The 16,226-nt window shown below is 39.3% G+C and overlaps 1 protein-coding gene across 2 annotated transcripts in view; it reads left to right on the top strand.

The window, feature by feature from the left end:
* Positions 1-16,226, top strand: part of LOC122622193 (D(2) dopamine receptor A) — a 43,113-nt gene that overhangs the window by 11,817 nt on the left and 15,070 nt on the right. For both annotated transcript variants that reach the window (XM_043800443.1, XM_043800444.1), the window contains exon 2: positions 3,878-4,947. In XM_043800443.1, the coding sequence (XP_043656378.1) occupies positions 3,948-4,947 (1,000 nt within the window). In that variant the 5' untranslated portion in view covers positions 3,878-3,947. The remainder of the gene's footprint in view (positions 1-3,877; positions 4,948-16,226) is intronic.

A 16,226-nucleotide genomic window follows, 5' to 3' on the forward strand; every position in this document is an offset into this window, starting at 1 on the left:
GTAGGCCTCAAAGGCAAAGGAACGCTCCTCACTATTCCAACGCATGATGGCGACTGAACCGTGTCGGGACAAAACTTTGCAGTAGCCCCTTTGCTCCGCTATGACATCAACTAAATGGCGCGCATTTTAAAAAAGGAAGTTATGCTGCCGCACCCTGTATTACAAACGAAGAGTTCTGCGGACTTTAGGCCGATCATTCATTTATTATATTTGACTATGTGCCTCTCGCTCATATGCAGCGGCATAATAAAAAAAAGCACGCGACAAAAGAAGGAAGGAGAAAAACCGTTCATCGATTTCTAGAAAATTCGCTGGCAACAAGATTTTTTCCGCGTGCCATTCGTTTTAGTGTCCGTTAGCGAGACATTTATACGAATCCCAGGTTTCGTCCGTTCTAGCGTCCGCTTTCGTGTCATGTTTCGATAATTAGGCAAACCTCTTGCGATAAGTCCGCTATTCGCCCGCCCACTGTACTTTTTTTTGAGGGAAGCCACAATTTCGGGTTTTGTCCGTTTTAGCGTCCGTTTTTGAGCATTCAACGAACCTAGTGCGGAAACTCCGATACGTCCGTATTTAACATCTAGCGGACATTTTTCGGATCCATCCGCATTACGTACGCTCTTTATCTGCTGGGTACCTCTATTGGTTGCGCCTTTACTTTTTTCTTACTTGTTCTTATTCCTACATTCGTTTTGAGTGGAAATGCGACCGGCACGCTTTTCTAAAAAATGAATACGTGCAAAAACAAAAAAGTAACGGCAACTTGTGAGAGCGAAATGTTGCCGGCACTCATTGCACACACAAAATGTTTGATAAGTGTGTGGCTTTGCTTTGCTCGCCCGGGTGAAAACTTAAAAACTTCTTGGTACTGCTTGTCTTCAACCAAGTTCTGATTCTATAGACCCGCGCTGTGTGAGACTCCGCGTCCTCCAGACATCGTCACCTCGCCTTTTCCAGTACCCGCCTCACGCTCCTGACTTGTTCCGCTCGCCTCTGTCTGCCGTTGCTCCTTCTGCAAATCAGCCTTTAAAATTTTCCAGTTCACCGTGACTTCATTGATTTAAGACTGAGGATCTATGCACTGCCTCAGCTCTTCCTCAAACGATTCCCTTGCTCTTTTTTAGGGTAGTCTCCATTACTAGCATTTGCCAAATTCTGTTTTTTTTTAATCTCTTTTTAGGGTAAGTTTAAACATAAAGTGTTTTTTTCCCCGCTTACAAAGTTATTTTTAATCAATTTTTCTCTTGTTCAAGTACCTAGTAATTTGCTTGGCATTTTAAATGATGATCTGACCATAGGCTGCCATATGTAACTTAAAATGCGAGTTTGCCGCGAAGAAATACCCGCCTTCTACCTGTTACATAACTTTTAAACGAATTTAGATAAAAAGTTGTATTGCAAATTGATAGAAATTTACAAGATTAACATAAAAATTGACTGAATTTCGACTTTCAAGGGACAGACGATTTTACGTCGTTATACACGGAAGACGCACTAACAGAAAGAAGGAAAAAATTTTGTTTTTGTTTATTTTATGGTTGCCATGTTCGTAATATGTTTAAACATAAAAAAATTAATTTTTTAATCAAACGAAAAATTTAATAAATTTTATTAAGTAAAATGGTTTTTCATAAGAAAAAAGCAGAAAAAACTAGAAATATAACGGGACATCTCATGGAATATAGGCATGAGGTTTGCACACGCACGCTGTAAACATTTTTGTGACGTCGATCACTGATAGTTACATTCATTTCTAACAGAGTCGTTAGATTCTTAAATTTGTTGGCATTATTTTGCGGTATTTTTTTTGGCACGTCGCAATATCGGTTGAATTATGAAAAATCGCGTCGGTATAAGCGGTTTGTCGCTCAAAGCGGAGACGTGCTAACCGGAGGTCCTTTCATATAACTTTGTATGGGGACCAACAAAGCCATCGAGTTTCCATCGCAATAACCGGACTGACGCTATAAGCGGAGTCGTTATAACCGGATTCTACTGTATATAAATTTTTCAAAAGTGTGGTCGTTACTTTTTTGGGCGGTTTGTGGGCTTATGTTTATGGAATCTGAATGTTTAATCTCAACTTTCTAGCTTTTATTCCTGGGATCTCCGCGTTAATACGCATAGAATTTCTACGAGTAACAGGTATAGTAAGAGTAAATTTGGTCCATCAGGGAGTTTAGGAACCAAATATATATCTACGAGAAGATGAAGCGCAAAGAACCTTTTAAAGATAATGTAATCAAAGAATCGACCAGAAATTTTTTTTAAGAAATTCCACAAATGCAACAAGGAAGGCCATAAGGACTGTAAAGGCGAAGTAGTGTAACAAGAAAGAAGACTGCGATAAAAACAAAGCAAAACCTTCCGTTAGGAGGGAGACTGAAACGGTTAAATTTGCGAAGGGACTGATTTAGAAAAGGGAAGGGAATGAAGTTCATAGAACTGAACTATTAACGGTCACTCTCTTGGCGAGAGATGACATTTACCCTTACCGCATCGTTACTTATAGAGAAACCGATTTTACATCAGGACTTTGTGAGGAGTTTTAAAACTCCCCACAAATCCGGGTCAGGAGACGGCTGGAATGCGAGAGGAGTCAAGGGCGGCCAGGTCAAACGGTAAATAATGGACCTTGGGCCCTCAAAGCGGAGAAACCAACTAACGGTACCGCGCTGGACCTTGGCACAGAGGTCGAACAATAGAGGTATCGCGGAGCGATACCCGGAACAAGTGAACGACAAGTGAGTATCGAAGCGGGCATCCAAGGAGGAACCCTACAAGCGAAGGACACGTGATCACAAGGACCTGACGTGGTCAGAAAGGGAAGGTGGTCATTGGTCGGCAAAGGTGGTTTGGGGAAGATCGCTAGCTTAACTTCATAAGAGCGACGCGGGACCCGCGTGAGAAGGTCGACGAAGGAGCGACGACGCGCATCCGAAGGCGAGGGTCGCAGGATTCCCTTTGTCAAGCGCCACTAAATAAAGGCTATTCTAATAAGGAACTCTGTCTTCTCTTTGGTCGGGCAATCACACAAATCATATATTTGGTGGGACGAACAAACAAACTCTCTGAGTTAGCCGTTGCAATCTGTAGCGAGCAGAAACTAAGAAATCAGTTCGTTACAACTTTTAAAGGAAAACTCTATTCGCGAAGGAATTCAGCATCTTCATATCACTACATGCGTTTTTAGAGGCAATGGTCAAGTGTAACGAATCAAACCGATTATTATTTTGAAAATTCTACCGAAAGCTTTTGATTGGTGTATTACTTCTAATCGGGCACCCACAGCAAATTTTTATTTCGTCGTGTACATTGTGTCGCCTTTGCACTTAACACTCTCCTGGTGCACTACTATGCATGCCGTCCACAGCGATACATGTTGTTTGCTGTGGATTTATTTATTTCGGTACGTTTTGGAACTACATAATTATGAGCGGCAAAATAATGTTGGACGGTAGGTTTGTTTACGGAGGAAAACTATGCTGCATACAATAGCGGATTTCAGTCTAGGTCTTGCTAAAACTCAAAGTGAGCTTTGAAGATCTTTGCAGACGCGTGGCCGTTGATATATCGAAAAATTTAATTCATAAAGTATTGCGTTTCCCTTGAAGGTAATATCAGGTATCGAGACGGACATAGATCTTTAGGCCTATGGGAATTGTTACCGATTTAAATACGAGACGATCCAGTTGCGCGAAAGATGTAATGATTCTGCTTACAATGTAATGCGATTTTACAAAATTAAATATTCTTTGTAATCCCTGAAAAATTTAAAAAAATATTGTTGGAAATGCATTGCTTGACTCTTAAGCCCTAAATCAAAGGAATTATTTAAATGGGTGGTAAATAAATACTAAATGTTTGCTTTTTTCAGCAAGCTACATTGTACTGCTCTGTACAACGGACACTTCTGCGAGAAGGAAGCCCCACAGCTTGAGAATGAAATGGAGATGCAAAGCTACTCTGGTCATAGACCATCGACAGGCATATCAGAAACAGCAACAGCAGCAGTGGCATGTGCACCAGACACAGCAGCAACATTCACACAGCGACACTTCAATTGTCGGCTGGAAGAGGCTGATTGGCCTGGGGTTTTCCTGCCGTTTATTGACTGCAAAAGCAGCCACACCAACAGAACATCCTACATCTCCAGCAGCAACAAAAACCACTTTCTGCCCACCAGCAACATCCTTATTGACGGACGCAACAACACATTCCAGTGTGCACGGCAAGCTTTCGACGAAGCGGAACACAGCGCATTCTATAGCTGCAGTGCGGAAAGACCATTGTCTGAAAACTCCACATTAAGGATGAAGTGGAGACTGTTGCGATGGCCGCACGAGGCGTACGAGCACTTTCGACTGGCAATCAACGGGACCCTTCGTGATTATGCGAGTGATACATTTAGTGATAACGATGAGGGATTCATGGTATTGCAGTGTGAGCTAGGCGAAGCCCAGGAACTATTGCTTTGTAATTTGCAGCAACGCGAGAGGGAGCCACATCAGGAGCTTGAAAGCGTGGAGGAAAGCTTTTCAAACGAGCTAAGCCCCCAACGCGATGAATTCTGGTCCTTCCTTAACCTAAGTGAGCTAATGAAGCCCGACTACGACTCTCTGGGCATCATAAATGTCACCAGCACCAGCTTAGACATGATTTTGCCGAACTTTACAGCCCTGAACACGACCACTGCTGACACGGCTGCCGACCTCGCGGTAACAAAGAGCTTTTTGGACCTAAGTCCCCATGGCTACGACTGGCTATTCCTGTTCGTGGTGTTTTTTATCTTTGCGGGTGGCTTGGGTAATATGCTTGTATGCGTAGCCGTGGCCTTGGACCGGAAGCTGCAGAATGTCACTAACTATTTCCTGTTTTCCCTGGCTCTAGCCGATCTCCTGGTTAGTTTGTTTGTGATGCCCATGGGTGCGATACCAGCATTTTTGGGTAAGTGCTCAAAGGACATTTAAATACAAGATAGCAACTTAAATTTATAGTTCATAAAACATTTTATAATATATGCGTGCCATTTAAAAATCCATTAAAGCAAACTTTGTATCCTTCACAAGTGCTAATAAATTATTCCGTCGCCACTTTCGCCTAACCCATTATCATGGATAACCTTGTTAGCCTTCTTGGTTAAATGCAGCGGAGTTTCACTAAGAAAAATATATTTAAGCATAAATTATATTAGTAAAAGAAAAGATGTTCGTAAAATTTTGATTTTCCATAAAATTCCTTTGTGTGAATTTCTGCAACCCTGCAGAGGACTTACTTCCATAGAAGCATTAAAAAAAGAAACAAAATATTGTTTTCAAACATAAATGGTTTACCATTTTCACAATTGATTTTTAAATTGGTTAAATTTGTTAAATTGGTTATTGACGTTAGTTCTTGTCAGTCTCTCAATTTTAAGTCATCGATATGTATAGATGTTATGTTAGGCTAAAAGTATATGTAGGAGTTACTCGAAGAGTAAAAAGCTATACTTGATTCGTTGAAAAGTATGTAACAGACAGAAGGAAACGTTTGCGACCATATAAAGTATAGATAATATTCAGCATGCAGACTGTGACAGACAGTGACATAGACGCAGCGCTAGTCTGTCGATTCATGTTGCTACGCCCACCCTACCGCCCAATACTACCACGCCCACACTTTTAAATTTAAAATTGTGTATTAGTCTTGTAAATTTCTATCGATTTGCCAAAAAACTTTTTGCCACGCCCACTCTAACGCTCACAAACCGCCAAAACGGTCAGTGTTGAAATGTTCCTCGCACTTCCATCAGGTGAGTAACGGGTATCAGATAGTCGGGGAACTCGACTATAACGTTCTCTCTTGTTTTTTTTTTACTGCGCGAGTTATACGGCCACACCTGCCGCCCAACCGACCGAGGGGCGCTACTGTGTATCATACGGCTCTTGTAAATTTCTGTCAATTGGACAAAACTATTATTTTATTATTTTGTCTCCCTATTTCTACCGATATTTCAGAAAATGTAAAAATGTCCACTAGCTGAGTAACGGGTATCTGATAGTTAGAAGGAAGTGTTTCTGACTATATAAAGTATATATTCTTGATCTCGATGAATAGCGAAGTCGATCTGGCCAAGTCTGCCACGCCCACAGTTTTCAAAAATGTCATGACATTTTTTGTACTCAGTTTTGTACATTTTTATCGATTTTCCAAAATGTTTGCCACGCCCAGTCGAACGCCTAAGAACGTATACCTCTAACAAATACTTTGATATTTTTTTATACCCGTTACTCGTAGAGTAAAAGAGTATACTAGATTCGTTGAAAAGTATGTAACAGGCAGAAGGAAGCGTTTCCGACCATATAAAGTATATATATTCTTGATCAGGATCGATAGCCGAGTCGATCTGGCCATGTCCGTCTGTCCGTCCGTCTTTCTGTCTGTCCGTCCGTATGAACGTCGAGATCTCAGGAACTACAAAGGGTAGAAAGTTGAGACTAAGCATACAGACTCCAGAGACAGACGCTGCGCAAGTTTGTCGATTAATGTTGCCACGCCCACTCTAACGCCCACAAACCGCCCAAAACTGCCACGCCCACACTTTTAAAAAATGTTTTGATATTTTTTCATTTTTGTATTAGTCTTGTAAATTTCTATCGATTTGCCAAAAAACTTTTTGCCACGCCCACTCTAACGCCCACAAACCGCCAAAAACTGTCAGTGCTGAAGACTCTCCTTCGCTATTCCACTAGCTGAGTAACGGGTATCAGATAGTCGGGGAACTCGACTATAGCGTTCTCTCTTGTTCACGTTTTTACTAACCTTGTAAATTTCTACAGATTTGCCAGACAACTTTTGTTCGCGCTTCCACTAGCTAAATAACGGGTATCTGATAGCCGGGGAACTCGACTAAAGCGTTCTCTCTTGTTATACCCGTTACTCGTAGAGTAAAAGGAAATAGTAGATTCGTTGAAACAGGCAGAAGGAAGCGTTTCGGACCATATAAAGTACACATATTCTTGATCAGGATACATACCCGAGTCGATATGGTCATGTCCGTCTGTCTGTATAAACGTGGATATCTCAGGAACTATAAAAGGGGATTTCGACTATAGCGTTCCCTCTTGTTTTAGTTAAAATTTGATAAAAATTGGACTTATCATATAGCAGCTTTTGGAACATTTGGAAAAATATTTAAAAATAATACACAAGAAATAATTGTTTCCTTGATTGGTATGCAACATTTTTTGAAATATGTAATGTACAGAATAAAAAATCTACACAAATGCAGGTGTCAACTGCGGGAGGATGTGTTTGCCTGTTGCCAGTTACGCAACAAATAAGCGCGTAGTAGCTTTGATACAGACAAACGGTCAACCCATGGACTTTGTACCTGGAGACGTCAAAGAAAAACGGGCAAAAAAAAGACTTGTTATACCCGTTACTCGTAAAGTAAAAGGGTAATTTGGATTCGTTTAAAAGTGTGTAACAGAGAGAAGGAAGCGTTTCCGACCATATAAAGTATATATATTCTTGATCAATACTTTACTTTACTTTCAATACTTTACTTTCAATAGCCGAGTCGATCTGACCATGTCCGTTCGTCCGTATGAGCGTCGAAGATCTTGAGAAGTTTAGAACCGAGTTAAGTGTTGAACCCCAAACCGCTCAAAACTGCCACGCCCACACTTTTGAAAAATGCGTTAATATTTTTCAAATTTTTATTAGTCTTGTAAATTTCTAACGATTTGCCAAAAAACTCTTTGCCACGCCCTGGTGGCTCCGCTCAAGCCACTTTATATGTATATCCCGCATGGAACAACTCACCTCACTAGTCGGCACACGCCTAGGTTAAAGGGTTAGCGAAACGCGAAATATGAAAACCAATCAACACACTTATTGGACTGATACAATGACGGTCCTCTCCTGGCTGTCATTGAACCCCCGTAACTTTTACTCCGACCATATAAAGTATATATATTCTTGATCAGGATCAATAGCCAAGTCGATCTGACCATGTCCGTCTGTCCGTCCGTCTGTCTGTCCGTCCGTATGAACGTCGAGATCTCAGGAACTATAAGTGCTAGAAAGTTGAGAATAAGCATACAGACTTCAGAGACATAGACGCAGCGCAAGTTTGTCGATTCATGTTGCCACGCCCACTCTAACGCCCACAAACCGCACAAAACTGCCACGCCTACACTTTTAAAATATGTTTTAAAATTGTTTCATTTTTGTATGTCTTGTAAATTTTTATCGATTTGCTAAAAAACTTTTTGCCACGCCCACTCTAACGCCCACAAACCGTCAAAAACTGTCAGTGATGAAGACTCTTCTTCACACTTCCACTAGCTGAGTAACGGGTATCAGATAGTCGGGGAACTCGACTATAGCGTTCTCTCTTGTTTAACTTGTATAAAGGAGAAAAACGTAACGTTGCAAACACAACGTTTTTTTTGTACTCGCAACAGCTGATATTAACAGGTGATTTCTTTGTTCTGGCGATATCACAAGTTTGTTTTTCTGGAATCACGTGGGACGTATTTAAGGAATTGTTTTCGCAACAATTCGAAGGAAAAGAAACACCAGCAGATATTGCCTTTATTGGTAGCCACAAAAACAAATGGTTATACAACTAAGATCAGGAAACCTAACGAATTGAAAAATGAGTTGCGGGCATTTGCTTTTGCTAAGAAGAAAGAGCATATTTTGAAAAACAACTCTACGGCCAAAAGACAACGTGCTCATACACCCATTAAATGCCATTTCTGCAAAAGAATGGATCACAAATTAGTGGACTGCCGTTTGAAGAGTAATGCTGCTAAGCTGCAAGAAGGATCCAACCCAAATTCGGCACCCAAGGACCAAAACAATTACTTGCTACGAGCCCCAACCACTATTTATTTGAACAGCATGTGTTTTTTTGCAGTGTGCAATGTTCAAGGATCTTCAATCCTACTACAAATAACGTATGCCAATGTATTTGGCCTGTGTTACAAATTTATTGCTGGTTGGGGCTCGTACAAGTGTGGAGCTCCTGAACATATTGCTTCGGCTTGTACTTAGAAAAAGGAATCAGCCTCAATCAACAATCAACTCAAAATAAATTCGATGAGAGTCGTGCCTGGTGGCCAACTCAATTGGTAATTCGACTTTGGAGCCGAATGCTCGCTGATAAAACAATTTGTGTCTGATAGACTTTCGGGCACACGAATAAATAATGTCGCTGTTTTAAAGGGAACAGGAAGCTGTTCAGTAATAAATACTATGCAAATATTGTCTAATGTTATAATCAATGGTTACACTTGAAGTACTTTTCATGTACACTGACGAGCAAAACTGTAACACGAGTTGCATATTCTAACTTCAACGGTCAGTATCTTCTCTCCTATTTTATGTACGATAATAATCCTAGTCTTGTTTTGTTGCTACTATATTTGACTATATGAAAAGATTTGATCAATTGGGAGAAATATGCGAAAGCAAAATGTGAAAAGGTTATATTACAGTTTTGCACCCTAAATGCCCAAGCTTTTTATTTTAGTTCTGAAACTTTATTTTTACCGTTAAAGTTTATTTTTTTTCCTTTAATTTGATGAGCTTTGATTATTTGAAGTTAAATTGTCAATGCAACAATTATGAAGAGCGACTTGGTGACAGCAATCGCTACATCTCAACAGTCACATAAATGATAACATTATAATCGGGCATAACATTTTTGGCTCCGAATTTTGGTGTAAAGATAACAATAGACACTTTCAAATTATTTAAGACAAAATCTGTGTACACCCTATCTGCTTTAAATAATTGTGTCAGACTTACAAACATCGATACCGAGCTATGTGGTGTAGATAAGTCAATTAAAAATTTTAAATGCATTTTTAACCGCAGTTATAGATGGGTTTCCGAAAAGCCGACTTACAACTGGTTAGTTAGAAATACGATTGATTGATCCTAACAAGATTGTGCAAAGGCGGCCAAATCGGCTTAGCATCGAGGAAAAAAGAATTTTAAGATTAATTTTCCGCCCTTTTGCAAGTTCAATGCTTTTAGTTAAAAAGAAAAATGGCTCGGATAGATTTTCCATAGATTATAGTTAAATGCCAATACTGTGTCTGAAAAATATTCCATCCCACTAATTAAAGACAAAGTCTCTAGCTTACGTGGGGCAAGGTTATTTTCGTGTCTAGATATAGCTAGCGGTTTCCACCAGATTTCTATACACCCAAATTCAATCGAACGAACGGCATTTGTCACTTCTGAGGGCCAATTCAAATTTTTAATTATGCCTTTCGGCTTGGAGAAACGTGCGAAAGCGTTAAGTGACCTTGCCCATTCTTATGCTATCTTTACATGGAAGATATTTTGATTACTGCTCAAACAAAAGAACAATCTATTGTGAGATTGCAAATCTTATCACAGACTGGCATTTCATTTAATGTGACTAAATGTACCTTCTTAAAATCAAGTGTTGAGTATCTTGAGTTTTTTATTATGGATTGCAAAATTCGTCCCAATCCACGGAAAATACGAGCACTGTGTAATTTACCTCCTCCGCTGTCCGTTACCCAAGCGAGGCAGTTCATAGGCTTGGCACTAGGAGATGACCCTCAGTATCCAATCGAACTGCATACTCATGCCAGTATGGATTCTTATGGAGCTATTCTCCTTCCCAAATTGATAACAATCCCCGTGTCATCGAGTATTTTAGTAAACAAGCATGGTCTACTGAATCTCACTACCATTTTTACAAAGCTCGAAAGCCGTTCTTAAATCAATGAAATATGTCCGACATTATTAGCATGGCGGAACCAAGAGTTCCCAAAGTCAATATCAAGATTTGGTGTTCCTGCGCGATTCCAAGAAGCCTAAGGCAAAATACAAATAGCTATTAATTGTACCATTAATCGCATAACCAACTCTAGCCCTTTAGTTGAAAAAGAAACAAGGGCTTTTAAAAAAGTTACCTAGGGTTGAAGAAAAAAATAATTACATTAGTTTTATAAGAAAACTGGCGAAATAAAATATGACAAGGAATACTTTATATGAAAAACAAGAGAGAACGCTATAGTCGAGTTCCCCGACTATCTGATACCCGTTACTCAGCTAGTGGAATAGCGAAGGAGAGTCTTCAGCACTGACAGTTTTTGGCGGTTTGTGGGCGTTAGAGTGGGCGTGGAAAAAGTTTTTTGGCAAATCGATAGAAATTTACAAGACTAATACAAAAATAAAAAAATATCAAAACATTTTTTAAAAGTGTGGGCGTGGCAGTTTTGGGCGGTTTGTGGGCGTGGCAACATTAATCGACAAACTTGCGCAGCGTCTGTCTCTGGAGTCTGTATGCTTAGTCTCAACTTTCTACCTTTTGTAGTTCCTGAGATCTCGACGTTCATACGGACGGACAGACAGACGGACGGACATGGCCAGATCGACTCGGCTATTGATCCTGATCAAGAATATATATACTTTATATGGTCGGAAACGCTTCCTTCTGCCTGTTACATACTTTTCAACGAATCTAGTATACCCTTTTACTCTACGAGTAACGTGTATAATAAGGATTTGAAAATAACAAAGCTTAAATAAGTCTATTTAAAGTTGGAGATTGTTTTGCTTAGAAACGAGAAATGACATCAAACGAGGTTGGATCAAAAGTTCAAGGGTCAATTTCTGGTAACACGGATACTAGGACATCGATATGTTTTGAAATCCTTAGCAAATAAACAAACATATTCAATTGATTACAAAAAAGGGAATCCATTTAGATATGACATAGTCGGATTATTTTAACGATGTGATAGTCCGGATTCACGTGCGGTGCAAAATAGTCATTACACTCAATAAATTGCTTATCCAAAATCTCCCTTAAATTCACAATTTTGGCCACAGCCACGCCCACACTTTTGAAAAATATTTTGATATTAATTCACATTTTTGTTCTCTCTTGTTTCTTTCTTGTTTTAAGGTAGGTTGTTTTTGAAATAGGACACAATTTACTGAAATTTACGGCAATTTTTCTTGCATTTCCACTAAACTTAGGGTGCACTTTTCTAAAATCAAAGGCAAATAAAAAGATGTAAATTTGCTTATATATTTTTTGAGATGTATTTTTTCTTCATAATAATAATAATATTAATAATAAAACTTCGGCTTAATATATAATATATTATCTAATATCTGTATTATTGTTGTATGTACCTATGTCGAAAAAAGATGTATAGACATCGTTGCAAGAATCTTCTTTTGTTTCCTCCACGAAACGCTTCCTGGCCCGCGGCATGTCTGTAACTTTTGATTTCATCTTAAAGAATTCCCAAACCACGCGTTCTCTTTCCTTATTCTCCTTCCTACACCACTACACAGACACATACTTTTGGCAGACTCTATCCGTCCCCTTCATGTTCATGCCAGACTGCGTTGACAGAAACTATTTCTGCCTTGCTTTATGATTACAGAAGAAATTTCCAAACGAAACAATAAGACCAGCCTTTAGTAAATATAATATGTACGTTATAATTTGAAATTGAAAAGAAATGCACATCTGTTACGCAAGTTGCGCGAATACATTATTATTGTTTTATTATATACGTATTGATATTCAACAAATTTAAAGAATACATGTACTTACCAGAAAAAATGTTAAGGAAGGTTTCGCCTCATTTTCATCAATAGATCCTCCATGACTGTTGTAATGTAATTGTCGTCCCACTAAACGGTCCTCCACCCAAATACCAGATGCATTTCCATTGCCACGGTTATCCCAGAAGAGGTATCTGAGGGAGTTGAGGACGACCTCTAATACCTTGAACCTGGAACTAGCTTACTTCGCTAACGCGAAGTACTGTGAGAGAGCTACGACCAAGAATTTGAAGAAAAGAATCCGGAACAGGAGTCGACTCCTGTCTACGCTTTAGGTGTTCATTTTTTAGATTAAATGGGTCATCTCTGCCATACTTCCAATATATCACGGATGTTGGAACCAAACTTAATTTCCTTATAGAAACTGAATCAAACCAAAATTACATACAACCAAATCTGGTTTTGTATCCTACAAAAGAACAAAGAGAAATTTGCACGATCCTCGCTCGGTTCAAAAAGAGAAATAGAGCCATCAAATTGTTTATTTTGCCCACATTGAAGACCTTTCACGTCATCCAAGGAAACGACACGTTGAACGACTAAACGCAGTAGTTAACGTGAAAAATAACACTAGACTGAAACAAATGACACAATCAGTAAATAACAGATAAGCAGAATCGCTTAAATTCGCTTAAAACACATAAACATTCGATCCTTTTTGCGGACCCAGGCGAAATACTAACATACACGACCAGAGTGAAATAAGGGAAAATATTCGCAACGGCGAATAGTAAACACTACCCGTTTCCACCCTCTCTAAGGTTCTCTTGAAGTAAAAGAACAGATGGGACAGTTGCTGCAAGACGGCATAATACGATGCAACCTGTATAACCTGTATGGGGACTCCCAAGACAAGCGACGCACGCGGAGAAAAAAAGTAACAGATAGTAACATGCAAAAGAAAGTTCGAATTCACCCGATTACCTTTTGGTTTAAAGACTCAACGTCTTTTTTTTAGAGTGCCCTTTCTATTCTAAGGGAACACGTAGGGAAAATCTGCTATGTGTACATTGATGATATTGCCGTCTTTAGTCGGTCCAAAATCGAATATGCCATATACCTATACTGGACTTTTGCCACACTAACAAAGGAGAATACGAAAGTGCAGATCGACAAATGCCAGTTCTTCAAAGAAATTTCCTAGAATTCACTCATCTCACAAAAGGGCGTAAATACAAGCGCTGAAGAAGTAAAAGCAATATAACAATTTCCGGTCCCCAGAACATTAAAGGAACTCCGATCTTTTCTGGGTTTGGCTAGTTATTATAGGCGGTTTATTCGCGTTTATGACAAGCTTGCAAAACCACTAACAAAAAATATTCCTTACAAAACAAAGATAGTCCTAAACAATGAGGCTATAACCAGGAAATGAGAATGCTAGAAATAGTACGGTACCGCCAAGGTGATAATAAACTCAGACCACCAACCCATTCACTTTTGCTCTCAGTTCAAACAATTATAATGTGAAATAATGCTACTTAGGGAAATACGAGTATGAGCTAAGATAAAATGTGGTAGACGACAATCTTTCCAGAAGCCCAGTAAATCCCCAGAATGGCAAGATACCGATCGAAAAAAACCAACTATTTGTATTAATATCAGACGAGGATGGTGATTCGTTCCAGGTCCCTTTCCCAGATTTCAAAGACACATAATAAAAATGAAATCATACTCTGAGGCAGATTTTTTTTTGCCAGAAAAATATTAAAAAAATCTTGTTTGTACTTTAAGAAGCTGGGTAACGGGTATCTAATAGTCGGGGAATTCGACTATAACGTTCTCTCTTGATTTACATATAAAATTCCGAAGTCATGGACGTCTTGTTGTTCTACGGAATTAGGGCAAGCTTCTCTTCAGTTGAGTTGGAATATGGGTCCAAATGTACGATTAACCCTTCAGTACAAAATTAGTAGTTGTAATTTTTAACTCTTTCTGTGACTTGGGATCGTCTATGTTTACGTGTTGTTGCCGAAAACGAGTTAGTACCAGGGTAGTATAAGGGAACTGTTGTAGGCGTTAGCCATATGTGCCATAGGTATACGATAAACAAGTACGCAATAGTCTAAAGTTGTTGTATTCTGTGGTTTTATAATTATCTGGTATGTTGAGATTATTAATTTCAAACCTTATTTCCAATTCCTTATTTGAGTGCATCCAACAACTTAGTTTGAACAGAAGTCAACTTAAATTTTCTTTCCGCAAAATACTTTTTGTAGTTGCGGATAAAATTTGAGATCTTTTTACCTCTTGTTGTGTTTATAATGTATACGAAAATGTATTAAAATGTTTTAATGTTAACTCTTGTGAGTTGTACTTGTTGTTGCTAATAAAATTTGTCCATTACATAGAGTAATAAATGAACTAAATTGGAAAATACTTACCATTTTTTAAAAAACTGGCACTCAACTAAAATCCGAATCGCAAGAGTCCGGGAAAAAGGGTGTGAGTTACCGAATCTGCTATACAATTCTGCACCACCCGCCAAGCCGCCATGAAGTTCATAGCCCACACGAGTCTAACCCTGCTGACGCCACTTTGTTGTATTACTGACCTCATATTTAGACAGGATGTCAATTGCGACCGTTCTCGTAAAAGAAAACAGAACTGCCGCACCAGCACTTTCGTAGATACATGTCGCCAACAGAATCTTTGTATACATTTAGCTTAAGTTTAACAAATAGAGTTGAGTTCAGTTCGTTTTGAGAACAACCAAAGAACAGTCGTATTTCATTTAAATGACCAAAATGCCTAGAAACCAACATAAAGGAATATTCAACACACCTGCCGAGCCAGGATAAATCAACCAAGGTACACTCACAAAAACGCAAGTGTTAAGCCTAGCACTGGTAACTGGCGCAGTCGTTTACTAACATTCTACAAACCCAAGGATGAACACCGCTCTAATGATAGTATTGTGAGTAATGGCAAAATGCAAAGTTAGTTTGAAAATATTGTGAAACCGTGCAACAGGTTCGATGCGGTCTTCTGGCCTCAAAAACGTGTTCGGTGTGACTTGCGAACAACGATAGGGCAAACGGTTGGGACACAACCAACCGTATGGCTAAGTGACAATCACGGGTTGCGTCGTGCTCGGGATACGACAATTCGTTCTCTGTTAAACAGGTCACTAAGGCAAGTCGACACGCTGGAGGCAACACGAATGGGTTCGAATAGGTCCCTGAAGTATACAATACAACAATCACGGAAGTGATTGTACAATTGCACAATGGCGCCAAAGATAAAGATACGATACAACGGATCGCTGCATGGGATATTGCATTCGACAGGTAATAGTGCAAAACGGTTGAATCCCAAAAATTATTCAAATCGGTTCAGTATTTTAACACGTGTTCAAAGTTGAACCTTTTTTGGGCTGCCAAAGAAACAGGTGTTTTTATAGAAAATTCGGACTTTGCGGTCGATTTTTAGGTAAAATATGTAACCAACTGGCGTGGTGATGGTCTCTATTGAAAGGGTCATGAAATCTCTGTAAAACGAAGGTAGAATAAATGTATAATATTCTTCACACGTGCAGGCATACCTGTTTACCCGAGGTACTAAATTTCACATATTTTGCACCGCTTAGTGCAAATTCTGCTACAAGCGCA

The sequence above is a fragment of the Drosophila teissieri genome, chromosome 3R, assembly GCF_016746235.2.
Source record: "Drosophila teissieri strain GT53w chromosome 3R, Prin_Dtei_1.1, whole genome shotgun sequence".
NCBI classification, from domain to species: domain Eukaryota; kingdom Metazoa; phylum Arthropoda; class Insecta; order Diptera; family Drosophilidae; genus Drosophila; species Drosophila teissieri.